The sequence below is a fragment of the Labrus bergylta genome, chromosome 4 (assembly GCF_963930695.1).
Source record: "Labrus bergylta chromosome 4, fLabBer1.1, whole genome shotgun sequence".
Taxonomy (NCBI): domain Eukaryota; kingdom Metazoa; phylum Chordata; class Actinopteri; order Labriformes; family Labridae; genus Labrus; species Labrus bergylta.
This window is the reverse complement of record NC_089198.1, coordinates 15,194,388-15,214,748: the sequence shown is the minus strand read 5'-3', so window position 1 is coordinate 15,214,748 and position 20,361 is coordinate 15,194,388. Positions and strand designations below refer to the sequence as shown.

The 20,361-nt window shown below is 39.8% G+C and overlaps 2 protein-coding genes across 4 annotated transcripts in view; both read left to right on the top strand.

Moving 5' to 3' along the window:
- tbl1xr1b (TBL1X/Y related 1b) overlaps positions 1–8,159 on the top strand; it is a 28,136-nt gene extending 19,977 nt beyond the window's left edge. For all 3 annotated transcript variants that reach the window (XM_020650768.3, XM_020650761.3, XM_020650777.3), the window contains exons 14-16: positions 774–939; positions 2,055–2,156; positions 5,208–8,159. In XM_020650768.3, coding sequence (XP_020506424.1) covers positions 774–939; positions 2,055–2,156; positions 5,208–5,234 — 295 coding nt within the window. In that variant the 3' untranslated portion in view covers positions 5,235–8,159. The remainder of the gene's footprint in view (positions 1–773; positions 940–2,054; positions 2,157–5,207) is intronic.
- A 5,320-nt stretch (positions 8,160–13,479) lies between these two features.
- Positions 13,480–18,449, top strand: b3gnt5b (UDP-GlcNAc:betaGal beta-1,3-N-acetylglucosaminyltransferase 5b). The gene is made up of 2 exons (XM_020649004.3): positions 13,480–13,738; positions 16,168–18,449. Exon 2 carries the CDS (start codon positions 16,477–16,479, stop codon positions 17,638–17,640), a length of 1,164 nt encoding a protein of 387 aa, XP_020504660.1. The 5' UTR covers positions 13,480–13,738; positions 16,168–16,476; the 3' UTR covers positions 17,641–18,449.
- Positions 18,450–20,361: the final 1,912 nt, after the last annotated feature.

Below are 20,361 nucleotides of genomic sequence, written 5' to 3'. Positions count from 1 at the left end.
CAAATTGAGGATTTTTTAATAGCCTATAAATAGCCCAATGTTCAATAAAATCCCTTTTGTAAGGTGTAGGGTAAAACAAAAACCCATTATGAATAAATGTCCTCCTGTTCTATGAACTACATCACGTTGCTTTGGATAAAGGGCTTTCATGTAATTTCAGTGATTTTTTTTTATCATTAAATTTGGTAATAAAATATGTAATAACTATACTATAACATGTTGTAGTGCCATCAAACTCACAACACACATAAACCATGTCCTTTTGAGGACGGCTCGTTTTGAGGAAAATACGAATGTAGCTCGCAGTCTATCTTGTTGTGATTGCAGAGAGGTGTCAGTTTTGTAAGAGCAATGTTCCGCTGATGAGTTATTGATCCAGGAAAGCTGAGAAACTTCTTTTTTTTCTGCCAATGTCCCTTTAGGGGCTCCGTACTGCTGAACCAATTCTGCGTCACATGTTTTTTAAGCTATTGGCTACACAGAATGTGAGTCACCGCCTTAACAGCCTGAATGTTCTTCAGATGCACCAGTGAAGATGTCACAGTGGCTTTAATGAACCTGAGGATATGACACAGGTCTAACAGATTAGATCAGGAGACAGTTAATGCACAAGTGGAACATAGTCAGGTTTTTTTTCTGATAGATGAACTCAGTCAATGTCACAGACATGAATCATTTCATGTGCAGTCAGTGAGTTACATAGATGGCTGTTATATTATAACAACTTGCCTCTTGGACATTTTTTTCACTCCTCCCCTGTCCCTTCCCCCTAGTGCATCATTTGACTCAACGGTGCGTCTGTGGGACGTGGAGCGAGGGGTGTGTATCCACACACTTACCCGCCATCAGGAGCCTGTCTACAGTGTGGCCTTCAGCCCTGACGGCCGCCACCTCGCTAGCGGCTCATTCGACAAGTGTGTCCACATCTGGAACACTCAGGTATGGGATTCTTCTTTCAAATTACAACCACACATACACTGATAAACATTAGAATTGATCCTGGAAAAGCTCAGCTATTGGATGTGCACTGACCCCATACTGCAGTTTATTAGCAACAACACATGTCCCTCTTAAATTGTAGTCTACACTTAAAGCTGTGCTGTGCTGCCAACAATAATGTTTTATGGCTACCTCACATTGTTGGAAACTATATAAAGCTCAAAAGTGAACGCCCACTTTGTCAGTGGCTTCAGTTCAGGAAGTAATTTCCTCATTAAAATCCTCCATTGACATTTCTTAAAATCCTTATATCAAGAGATTGAAGCCTGGACCTGAGACATCCAGCTACCCCTATGCTAATCATACATAATAACACAATATAATAATAATTTAATACATTTGATATAATATCTTGTAGTTTGTGTTGTGTGAATATATTTAACAAATTAAACTGCAGCATAACAAGGTTATTAGTACATTTTCTGTTAGCTAACTGACCAGCTGGCCCGCTAGCCAAGCTATCTGTTCGCATATGGCGCCAAGGGGTGGGAAACAGTGCCATAGTAACAGCAAGCTCCACCAATCAGAGACGTCGCTCTGACACTATGATCCGTGGGTAGTCTAGTTCTTTGCCTCTGTATCAAATCTAGTTTTTCTTAAAATGAGGTCGATATTATACTTGTGTCCCCTACAGGAGCTTATACTGTACCATCGTTTCACACACAGTTAGCTCGTGGTATGTCTACCTTGGATGGTTATGAAATTATGGCTTCATGGTATTTTTACTTCCTGAACCACACTGTTGAGCCCATTTTGAATCAGAAACATGTCATAAACCAACAGGTCAAGTTCATAGAACTTTGCAGAAATCCTATTTTGTAGAGACTTTGCTGCAGTCAAGAACACAGCCATGGAGTTAGAATATAGAGAGGGAAGATATTCATTTATAGATGGAGGGAGTGTTGGAATAAAACTGAAGATACATCACATAAACAAATATTATAGAATGTTTCAGGGAAGCTATTTACATGTGGGGTCAAGGATTCACTGATTCATGCAATATTATGTCATAGCTTTGACCTAAAATAGCTTGTTGTGTGTTTGTGTTCCTTCAGACGGGTGCTTTAGTTCACAGCTATCGGGGGACAGGAGGGATCTTCGAGGTTTGCTGGAATGCAACAGGGGACAAAGTAGGAGCCAGCGCGTCAGATGGATCGGTGAGTTGTGTTTCCTGAACGCATCGTCAAACATTTCATTATCACTGCTGACTGTAGCACACACTCTGTCTCTGTATCACTCCCACAACAGACTGCTGACCCAGGAAGATTGTGGGTCAGCTGTGGGTATTAAAGGTTCAACCCACCCGGGTAAACTGACCCCATTAAAAAAAAAAGCTCTGGTCAGAAACATGCTTCTGCTGTGGATAAAAGTGCTTGACTTAATGTTTGGGGCCTTTTTGTGTTGTTTAACACACTGCATGTGTTAAACAACACAAACAGTTGCCCCAGAAAATATTCTGTCTGTTTTCACATTCCCTCAGTATAGTCCTGGTTCACAAATAAATCAAGGTAAAAGATATTTGTACTAATAATCAGGTACAGCCCTTCTCTTTGGGACTATTTTCTTACATAATAATAATCCATAAAAACTCAGTAACGCAGGCACAATTCCCAAGAGTGCTCCAAAAAATGAGTTCCACGTGATGGAACGAGTTTAAGCACTGACCAGTGGAGAATGTTGCTAAGACCCAAAGCACATTTGGGACATTAAGTGATGGTGACACCTAAGAAAATGTGACTACAAACTTGCAGCAGTGAAAAAACATCATTGACATAAAGGCCACTCAACTTCAGTAGTTTGGAAACTTTGGCTATTTACAGTCTGACAAAAGCAGCCTGTTCATGTGCCAGCCAGTAAGGGCAACACCACATACCTTTATCACCATTTGAAACAATATCACCCGTTAGAACTTACCGAAAGCAAGAAACAACAGTCCCAAACCAGAGTTAGTGTAGACCCTCAGCAAGCACCGGGCCAGTAAATGTTACTCCCCAGCAGCAAACTTTCTATCAGCGTTAGGCGGTCCCCCACGTTTCCACGTTCAGGAGAGGCACTGCCCAAAACCCCCCAGTGTTTTGAAGAAACCCTATGTATGATGTTAAAACAGCATGAGCAACTTCCCTTCACTCTCCTGCTGCTCTCCAGCAGGAGGAGGAATTATTACAAGTACTAAGGAAAGTGAGGGTAAGAAGTCAGAAATGCAGTAATTCCCATTAAAGGTAGATTTAAATGATTAACATCGTGACTGTGGGTTCTGTTGTTCAGTTATTGGCCTAATAAGCGTCTGACGCTCCTGTACTGCTGTCTGCAGACAGACTGACTGATGGACAGCCTGCAGCTTTGGAGAGAAAAGAAAGTAGAGACAGTAGATGATCAGAAATGAAAAGTGCAGAAAATGTGTAATGTGAGTAACCACTACTACCAATAATATTATTAATAATAATTAAAATAATGATAAACTCATGGAAGCTGAAATGCAAAATATAATCCCACTTAAGTCAATAAATGTTTAATGTTTATGTTTTTAAACTGAGAAATAGCACAAATCATAAAAGGTGGTTAAGTTTATGTTACATATAATATTGACTGCCTTATTAGGATACTATTCCAGTGCATATGAGAGGCTAGAGAGTTTATGCTAAGTAGTTTATAAACTGTCAGTAGTTGGGAGCCAGTGGGATTATACATTACAGTTGTACTCAAACTGTTCCAGTTATTGTGACGGCATACCAAATACTGATAGCAGTATTTTCCTGTTACCCTGAGTAACGTAAGTCTATATTCATTTAATGTATCATTCATAAAGTTAAGATATATCAGTATCTATGTAGAACATGTTTTTATTTGTTTATTAAAACCATTAAACACATTATCTTTAGTTTTGAGTTGTGGTTTTGTCTTCCTCTCTCAAGGGGAGCACAAATTGTACCAAAAAACTCTCGACACTGCACCAGTAGTTTCTAATCATGTAGCATATTAGTTGACTCTAACAAGGTAAGCCAGGTTTCATGTAGCGTTGCTACCCTTATATGGTACACAAAGACCAGAGCTGGACAATCCTCTTGTGACATTTAGATCAACTGCATGGGAGCATTACATTTTTCAGGGTTTTAAAAGCTAAAAGAAGTGTTTTTTCAAGTAGGCTCCGTCTGAGTAAACACTTCGAACATGTTACTGAAAACAGGATCACCCCAAGGAGCGGACAGAGACTAAATCAGACAGTATGGGAGCACTTTTCAATACTGTACAGTCCATTGTATAAGACGCACTTTTAATACCTATTTTTATATCTAAAAAGGGCGCTGTGTCTTTTACACCAGTGTGACTAATTTATCTGTAAAAAAAAATGCTGACACATGCACCATCGTTATTGTGGGTGCAGCAGAAACCGTCCCCCAAACCATTACTTTACACGATTGAAAAAGAATCCCCATTCATTGTGTATTGCATGCTGTGTTGGGACACAGACCAGGATGGCTGCGTGACTTTTTAACATCTTTTCTCCCTCATTAGGTCATTATCACGCATTTCAAGAAAACGGTGATATGTTGTTCTGTAAATAAACCTTGTGGAGCGCTCTTTTCATTTAGAGAGTCCTATATTAAAGTTAACAATATAGGTGGGCAGTACGACACGCGGGGCTCTATATGGTTCTTCACAACTTTTGCGTAGGCTGAGAGCTCGACTACTGTACCAACTCCATAGCTGTGTTCTTGACTGCAGCAAAGTCTCTACAAAATAGGATTTCTATTGTGTTCAGCAAAGTTTCTGTACAACTGTGTAGCTCTTTCAGTTCTGTCTGTTTTCACTTTGTGGATTTTGCACTCACTATCTACAGTACAGTAGTCGAGCTCTCAGCCTACAGTGGCAGGTATAGAGCTTAAAACTTTTTTCTCTCTGGAAGAGAGAATCAGACTGCGGCTAATAGAACAGTGCGACTTATATTCTGTATTTTACGGTAAATCATTTGGCCAGCCTGTCACAGCATATTCATTGTTTATCTTGAGGATATAAGACTTACTCAAATATACAGAGCACTGATCCCCAAACGCAGGTACACTTGTTCACTTGGTTGTGTCTTTGTCTGATTGTTATTTTTATTTAATTTTTTTCAAATGTATAAGTGACTCAAACTGAAAATACTTACAGGAACTGAAACGTGCTGTTGGGAAAGTGTCTCTGTGTCTGACTCGTTTCTGTTTTTATAGGTGTGTGTATTAGACCTGAGGAAATGACACTCGACTGGGGGAGCCATGGACCGACTACGAATGTGTACATAGCCAAAATGACTGACTGTCCCTGCCTGTCCGCCACACTGCTGCAGTCCCATCAGAGACCATGGCCTGCTGTTAGAGCCAAACGGAGCACCCAATGTCCCCCTCCATCCTCCCTCCATTATTACACAGAGGGACCACACCTTCACTACACACGGTTTAAATGCATGTGTCAGCCATGCAACAGGTGTGTGTGTGTGTGTGTGTGTGTGGACATGTGTCTCACTCTCAGAGTGCAGGGGAAACACATCTCTGTTTTCACACTGTACAAACTCGAGGGACCCATCACACACAAACCCAAAACACCAGGACCCATCCTGCTTTTCTCTTTTTATCCTTTGTACCTGAATTCTACACATTAGTGTGTCTGTTGATGTGTGCATATTGCATATGTCAGCATCTGGTGTCCTGTGGACATTTTTGTTTTGAATTTGGATTGAACTTATCTCTGTGGGTTTTATATTTCATGTTGGGTGGGAGAGAAGAAGGGAGGGGGGTTGTAAGTCTTTTAGGATAGGTGTTCAACGCTGTTCAATTTGAGATTCATTCATTCTCTTGGCATTTGTTGGGTTTCAAAAAATGCAGGTGTATGGCTTGGAGGCTGAAATGGAATTACAGCAACTCTATTTTTAACCAAGAGATTTGCTTCATTCCTGCCATTTTAAACAAAGTGGAAAGCAGTGAATCAAAGGAGAACTGTCCTTTTGATTTAGCAACTTTTATCCTCAGAAATGTTTTTTTCAGGTGTTCACAATTCATCAGGTTGATATATATTAGAGTGCTAAAGAATTCAAAACCTCCAGGCTGAAAGATAATCTTCATAGGTGTTAAACACTGTGTGGATCTCATGTTCGTACCGTGTGCTGGGCAGAAAGACTTCCAACGCTTCAGGTTTCTGTCACTAAGCTTGTCCTGAATCTGTGTCTCAGGTTGGCGAACAAATGTCTGCGCTTAAGTGTCAGCAGTGAGGTAACATAGCGCAGGAATAGCCTGACTTCGGGTGCCAGTGACAGCCTCTGGGACCTGTAGGGGAAGAGAGAGCTAGAGATACAGGAAATCAGGCCTGTGACTACTCACATCCATCTTTGTAATCAATTAATACTTTGACATGTACTCATTTCCTCAATTAATGGCTTGTTGCCATCCAATGCTAAAGGATAATCAAACTAAGCCATTCAAATTGTGTCCTGTTTACCCTCCATACACATTAAACATAAGGACATCATCTGGGTTATCACTTCCTCAACAGGACACAGGCTCTCTAAACAAGCCTTTTAAAACACGCCTCCCATCTCAAATAAATGGAAACGCTGGAGGTCTAGAGCCGTCTTTTGCAGTCGTCTTTGAATCTACCTGAATAACGCTGTAACACAACTTTCATCTTGAGCACCCATGAACACACTACAGCTTCTGTCTGGGTTTGCTGCCAGGCAGCCTCTGTTCAGCATCATTGACTGTTTAAAAAGATAGAAGTGTTTCTGCCTCCCGTTGGCTACTGTGTTTGACAAAGATTTATCTGACGTGTATTTTAATTTTCTAGTTTGACCCAAGGTGGTGAAGGGGGAGAGTTTATGACCTAACAGCAGCAGGTAAGTAGGGGTCCAAACGTTTTGGCTTCACTTTTGGAAGCTGTCATGTTGTCCATCTTTTTATAAAGTTATTGTCCAGCTTTAACACACACACACACTCACACATATTCTCTGGAAACGGGCTGCGTTCAGGCCTAGGCACCGATAGATGGCGCTTGTATTTGTAGTGTTCAGAGTTGGGGTTTTAAAACCAGTCTGCTTCTTCTTTGAAGAATGATTAGATGTAACCTGCATACAATATATATATATATATATATATATATATATATATATATATCTTTGCTACCACAGGGGATTCTTTTTTAATGCCACTCGTACACTAAGAGTGGGTTTTAAAGTTACTTTTTGAAAACGCTTGAAAACAGTGATGCTCTTGTGCATCACCAGGGGCGTGGCGATAATGAATGGTTGTTTTTTTTTTATAAAATACCATTATACAGTCATAGAGAAATAATTTAAAAAAGAGCAGCCTTTTCAAAGGGTGTTTTTTTCTGCACTTTAGATTAAGAGGAAGTAACAGGGAGGTGTGTTCATTCAAGTCATCGATGACACATCTTAATGCTCGAAAAGATGAATTGAAACTGGTGCAGAAAGTGTGCAGTGTTTAATGGTTAATAAGGGTCTACTTAAGGTCACGTCAAATCAAAACCAAGCCAACTTCATGGCATTCCAGGTCTCATCCAGCAAAAGACTTGATTCATACACACACACACACACACATTCACACACACACACACACGTTGGAGGATGTTTCAGAGATCTCGCTCAGAATGTTTGTTTAAAAAGTTTTGTACTGAAGCTAAAGACTATTTTGAAGTTTGCTTTAATACAGTCAGCAGTGATTAGACTGTACCACAAAGACACTATTTCAATGATGTCTATGACAGTGGAATGGTATTTTATAATGTTGTGTTTTTTGATGAGAAGCTTTTTACACTGCGTTCAAGTGTTTGCTATTTTTTGTTCCTACAAAAGTACTAACGTTAACTCTATCTTTGCTACGTTGGAGAGTCCTTGAAGGTTTTGTACTTCTCAAAACTTTTGTAATCTTGATTAATTTGTAGATACATACACCAATTGAACAAAATATATATAACTGATTGGATTTCATTATTGATGTATAATAACACCGAATATGTAAATACAAATTTGCAGATTTTTTGTTGTTGTGTTGTCTTTACCCTCACCTTTGTCTCTTTCTCTCTCACTCACATGGTTGCAGCCTGCAGCCTTCTGATCTGACTGTTGTAATATCACTCAGATTTCAAGGTCTAGAATAAAATCTATTTTGATAATATTGATGTGTTTGTTTTTTAATTTTCACTCTTCTGTACAGACTCTACCTATTTGTGAAATCAGTGGCATGTCACATACACAGGACAAACTCAACTCTGTTTTTTAGCCTCTTCAGCATCATAGAGCTAGGGATTGTAATGTCAGTCTGTTTATCACTTTGACCAAAGTAAATCCTACCCACCTAGAAGTTTTGAATTTGAAATAAGCACAATATACTTGTTCCTTTATGAAGGAATAAGCGCTCACTGAATAAACCCCTCGTCCTAGTGTTGCCCTACTGATAAGTTACATAACTTACCTACAAGGTATGGCAAAGTGCTGGATGTGCTTTGGCACCATTAAAGATGTATAAATCCTACACAACGGCACCACGGGGCTCTTTGAACCACAACTACATCTTTCTGCCGCTGGTCTAGCAGCCAGCCCTCAAGAAAGGGAAAGTTCAATTCAAAGGGGTTGCTGTGTGAGCAGAAGGATCTTTATGTGAACTACATGGCTGTCTTCACAGCACTGACTGGAAGGTCTTTAATTTGAGGCTCTTGAATAGACCTGGATGAACTGACTTCCCCCTTGTCAAGCTACATCACCGATGACTCTTACTTGCATCTCAAAATGTCTCTAAAACGAGATGATAATTGACTTAAACAGAAACCCACTTGCACAGCACCAAGTTTTCTTAAAAGCATATCTGAAGAGACAGTGAGTCGGTATTTGGCTAAGACACTTGATGAAAGCAAAAAAGCAAATCAGAGGCTTTTCTTCTTGACAAATCTGAGGACTTTTAATGTTGACAAATCTCTTAAAAAAATATTTTATTCATCTTTAACTGATTCAATTCGAACTTTTGTTATGATCTGTTGGTTTGGTTACCACAGGGTCGTTAACATAAACAGGCTAGGAACTATAGTTAAACTTTGCTGAAATATTGTAGAAATATTCATCCTCCAATGGGGGACATTGGAGGATCAATCAGCTCAAAAAACAGGAATTAGCAAAAATGTGACTATTAGCAAAAATAGCAAAAAGTAAGTAAGAGGCAATCAGAATGCAGAGGCCTTCCTGAAAGACCCTCTTTATTCAGAGTTTAGACTTCTGCCACCACTGGATTTTTACTTCTGCTAGGAGGGCCAGATCAAACAGATCTGAGGTCATTTGTCCCATCAGCAGTTGGATTTTTAAATAAGCTGTAGGTATTGTTGCTATTACACTTCTACTATGGACTGCTTACTTTGTGTCTCATATATCTTACTCACATCTATCATGATGACATCTGTGAGAGATATGGTTCATATCTATGTATTTATGTCTTTGTGATGTTTTTATGATGTGTTTTGTGTGGACTTCTGTTGCAAACCAATTTGCCCCTTGGGGACGACAGAGATTTTCCAATCCAATCTACCTGATGGCCCTTAGTTGCCACCGCAACCAAAACAACAATGCCACCTTCAACAGAGTCCAGACTCTGTTTATGCAGCTTTTACTACCTACCATACCACATGGCCCCTACAAAGAAAATGTGACTATTCCTGGTGCCAACATTATACATGAAAAGACAGGCAAAGAGAAAACAAGAGAAAATAGAAAGACAGAAAAGCCAGAAGATACATTTTAGAAAGAGGCTGGGGGAGGCAGAGCCAGAGTGAAGTGACTAGCACCGGATCAGGCTGTTACTCTACCTCACCCTAAGAGAGAAGAGAGAAAAACAAAGCAGATAAACGGTTTTCTCCTACCTTTGGTTTGGACCCCATTTGGCATTTGGGAAAGGAGCTACAGGTTGGACTAGAACTTAGCTGCCAGTTTGGAGGACTATAGCCTCCGTTAATGGGACGTGACCTATCCGCTTGGTCATTTTTTGTAAACCACAGCTATACCTTATGTTTAGTGCTGAAGGACAAATGGCTGGCTGATGAACTAAACAAGGATCGTGCCCAAAAGTATTTTGGCTTTTCAAGAGGTAGCCTTTATGGCTCAAAGAGAAAGTGCCCAAAACTGGAGTTTCCCAACTGCAAGTGCCCAACTTTTTAATATAAAATTACTGTTGTATGAAGGTTAAATTTAAGTTAAAAAAAAAAAGAGTTCAATTGAATTAGGCTCAAATTGGTGAATAATTAAGGACATGATTGGTCCCGTCCCTAATACGGAGGCTACAATTCATCCCCCAATCTCTCTCCCAGTTTCCTGTACTCAATCCATTGTCCTATCAAAATAAAGGCAGAGGCCTCTCCAAAAAAATCAAAACAAAAACAATCCGACTCTGAGGGGGAGCACTGCAAGTCTTTAATCCATTATCTGTAAAGCTGCAAGTTTTCATAGTATAGTGTATTGGACCATGAAAGGACAAAAACACAGCCTTTGGGGGAAGTTTATTGGCATATAATTTTAATATTAAGCAGCTTCAGACCACTAGACTTTTCTCGTTGTTTTACGATGCTCTGTAATACTGGGCAGCTGCATCAGATGAAGTTTCACTGTTTCAGGCCATTTGCTATGATATGAATGAAACAGGAGAGAAACATCATATACCACCTTTGAAGCAAACCAATTACCTCAGTAAATGTGTATCTGAAACAGTGTAACACACTATTTGGATGAAAAGAGTAACCCTTGTCAAGTGATAAAAAGTTAAGGGAAGGGCATTGAATTCACCAGAGAAAAAAAACCAATTAGACACATTTTCTCATTATTACGATCTCGTAATTATTAGAAAATGTGTCTAATCGTAAACGTTAGAATTAAAAGGCTAAAAATAAATTCTTATAAAGCAATTCTTAATGCCATTTAAAAGAAGGTTTAGTTTTGTGTGCGCTTTTAAAACACCACGTGTGTCAATGAAATCGTGGCCTGATGTTGTTGATAAATGAATGGTTCAAAATGTAAAGGGGGATATGAATGTATGTTTCAAATCACCTGCCCCGATGAAGGCCTGTATTGAAGGATTTTTATGCATACCCCTCTGAGTGCCTCAGACCTCTTCAATAGCTTCTATTGTCATACATCTAAAGGTTTACTTGTGTATCTTGTGTTAGGAACTAGCGAATTCCTCAGGACCATGAAAGTTTGGAACAAATGATGTGCCGATCTGTCTTGAAGATGCAGAGATATATTTCTTTGAACATATAGAGTACAAAAGGAAAAGACTAGGTATACTCGACCATAGAGATCTTTTCCCTGGGCATAATGAACCTCTTTATCATATTTTATTACATCCATATAATAATGTTTGTGAGTTTTCATAGAAACAAAAACTAAAACTTAAATTTGAACCTTACAGTAGTGCCAGATGAAACGTTGGGAGATTTCCACAGTCTTCAACATCCCCAGAGTCACCAAGGCACCATGAATACATGTACCAGTACATAGATTTATCCCTGGTTCTGTAGTAAACTATAGTACTAAGTTGCACGATATTTGAGGAGACATACTGGGCATGTAAGTTAGTTCAAGCCTTGAGTTAAGTCAAGTCTTTTATCACTGTCAGTCAAGCAAGTCTCAAGTCCTCAACTTTGCGACTCAGGTCTGACTCGAGTCAAGTCATGTGACTTGAGTCCCCCACCTCTGGTTCAAGTTTTTCCCATTTATTAATCTGTTTTACTTTCCTTATTTTCTTGGATCCAAAACGCTGGTCCTCATCTGTTTCAATGGAAGGTTTTAGGCAGCAGGATCTCCATGCTGATAAAGAAGGCAGTACCCATACAGCTTTCAACTGTAAAAAGGTGAGTTTGAATTTTTGCTGATCATCAACTTGAAAGAGTTAAGTGTATTTCCAAACTCTTTCAGTTATATTAATGTTCCATGACAAGCAGCGGAATTGAGGATGCATTGAATAGATTTGCTGCCATCTAAAATGGCAAAGACACTTAATTTTTTTTTTTAAAGAACAATTTGCAATATTGTTAACAGAGCACAAAGAAAAAGAGATCATTTCCTTTTGCTTTCTGTACCCCCACCTTAGCAGACGGTAGACCTTAACCACACAGAGAGAGCTTCATACATCATTTTCATTAGGCTATATTGTAATCTACTAATTCCTGAATGAATAACGGTTTGATTGATCTCTCGACTACTACTGATGAGTCTTATGGCTCTTTTTTGTAAAATGTACATTGAATGAGTGTATGTTTTAGTACTTCCCCATACTTCAACACAGTTCAGATATGGAATAATCATTGAGTTTTATTGAGATGTACAATGCTTTATTATCTAATTACCCTTTACTTTTTGAGCAGAGGCATAGCAATTGCCTACAATATTTTTGTGTCATTTCCAGTTCACATTTACATCATGAGACCTAAGAACTTAGTTTTTTCAAGATTCAATGATAATTTATTTATAATAATACACATCCAACACCTGTGCTATTTTATTCTCAAAATAAAGTTAGGTGGTATCATCCACAAATAGAATACACTTGAGCAGTTTGGATGCATTAACAAAATCACAAGTGTACAAAATAAACAGTTTTGGTCCTAGGACCAACCCCTGAGTTACCCCACAATAAACATTGTACACGTACATCTGATTTTACATTATTTATCTGAACTAACTGTTTTCTGTTTTCTAAGTAACTTTAAACCTATTGGCCTACTGATGTGCAACCCCTCTGAAACAAGTTTTGCTAAGTTGAGTAGATGTTAACTCGTAGTTCCTCAAAGTTTTATAGGAAGAAAAACATGAGTAATCTAACTTGCATATTAAAGAACAGATGTTTTTCATTCTACTCACTGGGTGTGAAGCTCTTGTTTCATCATTTTAACATTTCACCACTTTGTGATTGATAAACACCTGAAATGAAGGTTCGATCAAAATGTTGGATGGATGTTGTGACATGTCAAAAACAATTTAGGCTATTTGATCAGGTTAGCTGAACAACAACTGCTAATTTTAGCAATTTGAGTTTCCGGGCTAATGTGAGCCTTATCTTTGAGGAGGCTGAATGCAGTTTGATTAAGTCATTTGTGTCATGATGTGATTCATCAGTTTCAGATCAATCCAAGAGGGATGAAATCATAATTGAGTCAAAAATCCTGATTCATTTCACAAATAACCTAAAGGCACAGCAGCTTTAGCCCACTATCATACCTTTAGCTTTCAATCCTCATTATAACAGAGTAAAAAACAAAAGGCTGTAGAATCACTATGGCAAATTCTTGTCTTCTTGTAGTCTGTTAAACAATAAAATTAGCTCATTTAAAGTCGCTTATAATTGGCCACCTGTATTGCTGCATGGCAGGACCAGGCGACCTGGGAGCGTGGCCGCCGAGGCCCTCGTCATACGTTGTTGGGCGTGGTTAAAAGTTGAAAACTTCAGAGTGAGGGAGGGGAGAGACAGACAGAACCTCGGCAACCAACACTATCAAGTCATCTTCACAAAGTCAGTGGACAGAGGAGAGATCGGGAAACACACAGTCACCGACAAGACAAGAGGGTTTGACCGTTTAACGAGGGATCGATGCCTGCCCCATCACCTGCTGAGGGAGGATTTCATTCAAAGAAGAAGAGCACCTGTGCAGATCGCAAGAAGACGGGGAAAGAGACTGTAGCTGTTTCTCAGGCTTCACATACAGATATTTTCTTTTACCGGTGAGTCTTGGTTTCATGAAGTGATGGTGTGCTTTTCCTTCTCTCCCACCCTCTCCGTGTTTCAACTCTATAAATAAAGTGACTTTGGAAACATGCTTGTAGGGTCGGGTGGTTTACTTTCACAGTGCTTGTTTTAGATGCAGCAGACAGAGGAGTGAGGATCAACACTTAGTGTTTGCGCTGGCTCCAGTGTATGTTCTCTATAGGACAGAGTGACGGCAGAACAAACCTGTTCAAAGGAAGAGACAGAGGCAACACCTTTTATAAATAGTGTTCTCATGAATTCAAGCGGCTAAAGGTTACCACTGTGTAAGGGCGCGGTCTTTCCTCCTATTAATCTAACCTTTTACCATAACTATTTCCCGTTAGACAAAGACTTACTGCTCGAGACAACAGCATAAAAACTTTCATGTTGAATAACAAATTCAGGAATAACAAACAGCGACAATATCAAACTATGAATTAGCAACATTCAGTAACAAGACAAATGCATTCGCTGGTTGGATTATCTTTAATCCTGTTTTGATAATCTATAATGAAAAAATAATCTAATTTAAGAGAATTGTTTAGTTCAATTAATTGTTTAGAAATTACATATATAATTCCTCCAATTGTTGACTTCCAAATTTTTTTTTACAAATAGCCTATAAATGTAAGGAAAGAATTATAAAGAAGATTTTAAATAGAAAATGTGTCAGTGTAGTTTTTACTAGACTGTAATTTCTAATGCTGGAAAAACTCAATTGTTGTCTGTGCACCTGTCACATAAGCACCGTCTCTTTGGGTGTCTTATAGTGTAACTAACAATTGTGTGATTTTGATGTTCCTATATATTAGTCTGAACAGTGTTGTTTCATATGTACAGCCTGGTACAAAATGCTTTTGAAGTTTTAGTTTTTAAGGAAGAAACATCTCTACCTTAGACCCACGTTTTTTAATAATCGTGTGTGTGTGTGTGTGTGTGTGTGTGTGTGTGTGTGTGTGTGTGTGTGTGTGTGTGTGTGTATTTATGGTTCAAATGTTTACAAAGGCAGCAGGCAAAAAAAGGGTATGTAATGGGCCTGACCAGCTGGAGATAACTTTCTATTTACATGATCAAATCATGCAAATCAAATCCTGTGAAGTCTGTAATAACTAGCAAGGCAGATAGAGTTGATTAATGAACCAACAAAACGTAAATGTAAATAAGCAGAAGCTTGTTATTCTAGAAATATCCGTATGAGCTGATACTTTCTGGCGTTCTGCCACAGAAATAGTCCCTACAAAACAATTTGCCATGTGTTCTGTTCATTAAAGTGAGGGGGAGTATGTTGCTTTTAAATGCTTTTTTAAATGGAATATTTTGTCTTATGTGCCAAAGATTGAGTAACTCCTGATAGTAACCTGATATATAAATATAAAAACAACATGTAAAACCCCTTAAATATCTGCCTTTGTAAACCACATGAATAGATTTTTTTAATTTTTTAATTGTGGGTTTAGTAACCCTGAGAGGATGAGCTGGGACCAGATGTATTGCTTGTTAGAAGACCTTCATGTCTTCCATAGGTTTTTATATCTCCAAATACTTTTACAGTCCACAGTCCAGCATGTTTGAACGTATCTACATATGACAGTTAATTGTTAACTGGTAACTGTTGGACTGTTAAAATGCTGACAGGAGCAATAAAAAACATCTTACACTTGCTTTATGAACCAGTAAACTTCAGGATTTGTGATCAGAAAAGTGTACTGTATGATAAAGAATTAAGTGTAACAGTCAGTGTTCACATACGAGCACAAAGCTGACGTGGAGCAGAGGTGAAGCAGAGTTTCTCATTATCAGGCTGAGAGAAAAGAGAGCCATTCTGAGCCAGTGACCCCATTAGGCACAGGCCATCCAATGATGTTTAAAAAGCTCTCGGGGTGCACTGGGACTCCCAGGCCCCAGGCCCATCATGATCCCCCTTGGTTTCAGACCGCGCCCGGCCGGAAGCAGGCTATTCTGGTCCGGCATTGTGCTGCCAAGCTTTTCTGACGCCTTCCATTGTGTCCGAATGCTTTCCGTGACTCTCAGCGATTTCAGTGGGTCTACCCCCTTAAACCCCTCCATTATGGACTTTGCTTGCATTGCCACATTTGCTGTGTTGGCTTTTGCATTCAGTCATCCTCCCCACTCCCTTCACACCCCCCACCAAGTTCAGATCCAACCTGAAAACAGTCTCATTTTAAAAGTTTTTGTGGGGCTGCTGTTTTGAACTCTGTTGCAAAACATGTCATGAGACCCATTGCATACATCAAACTTTGTTTCTGAAAAGGCATTGGTCAATCAGACATCGTGCAAATGGAGATGTAACTTCCTCCTTTTGGAAATAATGGAAGCAGATAGTAAATGAGTTTCAATTTGTCAAAATCTTTCACAATGGTAAATGTTCGCCTTTTTTTTCCAGCTCCGCAGAAAAAACTTCTTCATGGGTAAAAGATGAATCCTCATCTGCTGGGCGGCTGTAAGCAATCAAGTTATTCTTCTGCCATTGTGGACATTTCCCTGGCAGATACGATGACCCCAATCTATGCCTCCTGCTGAATGTGGAAAGCCTAGGATGGAAGACCCACCAAGTGCTGCTCCAAGGCACTGGAACAATACTCAAAACCACCTTATCCTCAACCATTTCAGCTCGTCCTCACCACAAATTTCCCGCTTCATCGCCATCTCCAACCAGACAAGGAACACCGCCACCGGGTGACAGAATTCCAGGATGTTAATGAATTTCCGGCGTATCCGAAGATGCCAATGTGTGCAGTTGATGACCACCTGCCTGGTGCTCTCGGTGTTGATGGTTTGTTGGGAGCAGCTGGACAGCAATGTCGTCAGCCATGTCAAGTCCTACTCCTACCGCTATCTGGTCAACCGCTTCACCTACATCAACAAGAGCCTCACCATCCCACGGGAGCAGGCCAGGAGCTTCAGCAACTTCCACTACCTGCTGGACCACCCAGACAAGTGCGTTGGAAAGGACGTCCTCCTACTCCTCTTTGTTAAAACGTCCCCAGAGAACATTGAGAGGCGAAATGCCATCAGGTCCACATGGGGTAATGAGACCTACATCCAAACAGCCCTGGGAGTGACAGTCAAGGTGGTATTCGCCTTAGGAGCACCTCCGACCAAGAAGGGGGAGCCCTCGTGGAGCAAGAGAAGTGGGGTCGGTTTTCAGGAACTGCTTATTCACGAGGACCGACTCCATGGTGATTTGATCCAACAAGACTTTCTCGACTCCTTCCACAACCTGACTGTGAAACTGATCATGCAGTTCCACTGGATGCACAGCCACTGCTCACATGCCCACTTTCTCATGACCGCTGACGACGACATCTTTGTGCACATGCCAAACCTGGTAAGCTACCTTCAGGATGTGAGCAGTAGGGGCGTCACAGACTTCTGGATTGGGCGAGTGCACCGGGCGTCTCCGCCAATCCGCAGCAAAGACAGCAAGTACTACGTGTCCTTCGAGATGTACCAGTGGATGTCATACCCAGACTACACAGCCGGGGCTGGGTATGTGGTCTCCAGAGATGTAGCAGATAGAATCTACCAAGCCACGCTGACCCTGAATGCCTCTCTTTACATAGATGATGTGTTCATGGGCATTTGCGCCAATGCCATTGGTGTGTCCCCCCAGGAGCACGTTTACTTCTCAGGTGAGGGCAAAGCGCCGTATCACTTGTGCATCTATAACCAGATGATGACCTCACACGGTCATGTGGAAGATATCTTTGACCTGTGGAAGGCAGCGACAGACCCACAGGTGAAAAAGAGGACATCTGGACTCATAGGGAGGCTGTACTGCACAGCAGTGAAAGTCTCTCTCCTCTGCAAACCTTACTTTTTCAACACATACCCTTGCAAAGCAGCCTTTTTGTAGTTCAGGGTCGTGTGTGTCACACCCTCTGTCACAAGGGTGACAAGGGTGTGACAGAGGGTGGGAGTGTGACAAAGCGCAAAATGAAAGGAGGCTCATCACTGCAAATATTACCTCAGTCCTTTCAGTTGGACACCCATGTGAAAACGCTGAAGTTTGTGTGCTCTGTGTTTGAACAGGCAGAGACGATTCATGTTTGTGTGGTCATTAACACGTCAGAGATCTCAAGTCCTGGAGGTGTGATAACACTGACTGCATTCACAGCACAATGTGTTCAAAGCAGGCTCTTAAAAGAAGATGTTATCCAAACTCAAACCCACCATGCTTACAAATTAGAATTTTATTGATGAACATAACAATTGTCTTTCTCAGCCAGTTCATAATGACAGAAATTCTTCCTGTGGATTCAACTACTGTAATACATTAAAGGGTTTCCAAAACTTTTAATTCTTAAACATTCTGTTACCTGTTGTCAAAATATATATATAACTCATAAAGCATATGAAACTAAAGGGCCAACAAAAAGGTCTGTTTCTAAAAATGTGTGATTCATTTCCAGATAAAAGGACACATTATAGAACAGTGATGTGTCGGAACTAAAAATGTTTGCATATGCAAGTGCAAGAATGTCTCAAAGGAAGTAATGGAAGTTCCTGTGTGAGTTCCTGTGCTGGAAATGACGATGAAGTCATGGTGAGCAACAAATCATGGTTTCAAAATAAGTATTTTTTTTTATGTAACATTCTTTTTTTTAGTTTGTAATAAAATTTGTGAAAATTGTTTTTTAAAGAAATAAAATATCCAAAGTGAAACGTGTTTCATTTCATTTTTTGTTTGTTTTAAAAGAAGATCAATAACAGTAATAAGATTAGTCCCCAGTCTGACTGCAAATTGTTGTTGCTGTTTTATTACTTCCATTTCAAAATTATTTATACCAGACCTTTAAACCAACAATATTAAACTGAGATTAAAAAACACTAATGTAGTGACTTTATTTCTTTAATGGTAGTTTTAGATATTTAATTAATAGTTCTCAGATGCAGCCAAACATATTGATAGACGCAGAAGCCAAAACAACTGGCCAGTGGATTGAAGTCTAAGCCAACCACCAATATAATTTGATAATCAATAACATTTTCTGCAAAATTAGTGGTATTTGGGGAAAATATGCAAGTTGAATTAATGCAAGGGATAGGACGGTAGAACACTACCGCTCTGTCTGAGATTAAGGCGCTACAGCCAGAATATGCTTAGCTTAGCCTAGTTTAGCTCTAGGACTAACTGGGGAAACAGCGACCTCAGCTCTGTTCAAATATCACAAAATCAGTTCACCAGCACTTTTAAACTCATCAATTGATATGTGATGTTACTTGTTGAATCTATAAAACACAACTTAAAAGAGAAAGTTGGTTCCAAGATGTCATCAACATTGATTGTTGATTCCACAAGTTTCAGCAGAGCCACAGACCCTTCTTAGAATGGCAGAGAAAGAGTTTAAGTAGTTTTAGTTGCCAAGTGAGGCAAAAACAGAGCACAAGAATAAATGCTCACAATAGTGTTACCTAGGCTGCGGCGTAGGTTTATTGTAATCTCAATGCACAACAATCATTTTTTTCTGCTTTTGTCTGTTCTGCCTGCCAGTTAGCTTAGCTCTAAACACATGGAAACGGAGGGAAATCGCTCACCTGCCTCCAAACAAACAGGGCGTAAGGAAAGGGCTGTTTGACGTGAAAGTGAAATGGGGATTTTTTTTTTTTCTTCTAAAATACCCAAAGTATAGGTTCCTAGTGAGCCCGTCCACAGCAGTACATTGATTGTGTTGGTTCTCCGGCCAGCTTCTTCAAACAGAGGCTGTTATATGTGTACTAAGTAAACTATTGATAAGTACCGCATACAACCCCACTTCACAAAACTGAACAGTCCCTTTATCTGAATGTTTTTCAAGGAAGGTATAGTGGTTAATGAAGAAAACAGGTAAAAATGTAAAAGAAAAACATAGATTTAATAAACGAGCATCATCATCAAGTTATATTTCAAGTATAAGTTGTCATTTGGAGCTGGGGTAAATTAGGAATAAAATGAAACGCTTTAAAATCTTTATCAAAGGTGAAGTGGTGAAGAACAGAGAAGATGAGCACAACCTTGTGCTTGGTTTTTGCACCCTGACCACGTTCAGTGTAGGCAGGAAACAATGTAGAAATTGCAGCCACGTGCAGAGGCCACAAACCTACACACAGTTTGCATTGCAGAGCAGGTGAGAAGGTTTCTCAGGCTTCATTAGAGTCGAAGTGCTAACGTTTTACGATAGCTCACACACAATCTACTACACACAAACACATCTCTATAGATGAACTTTGCCCCTGAGTGTGCACTGGAATGTTTTTCACTGAGATTTTCATTCAGACGTTTTCCATCTGACATGTAATATGCAGAGCCAAATATACCTCCCAGCATTGGCCAGAGAGTCATCAGTGTCCAGAGTACGTCTGATCCACAGAGGCATCTGGCACCAACCTGACAGTAATAACTGAGGCTGGTTCTGTGTCAGTGCTTTAAAGACATATTATAAAGGTCATGATGTCATTAACCTTTCACGGATAAACGAATCAGGAGGTCATTTTGCAGTTCTGTAACTTTGTGATGCAGGCTGGAGGAGAAACTGAACCTTAAACATAATTTTTAATGACCAAACAGGCTTTTAAATGATACAGAAAAGAATAGGGA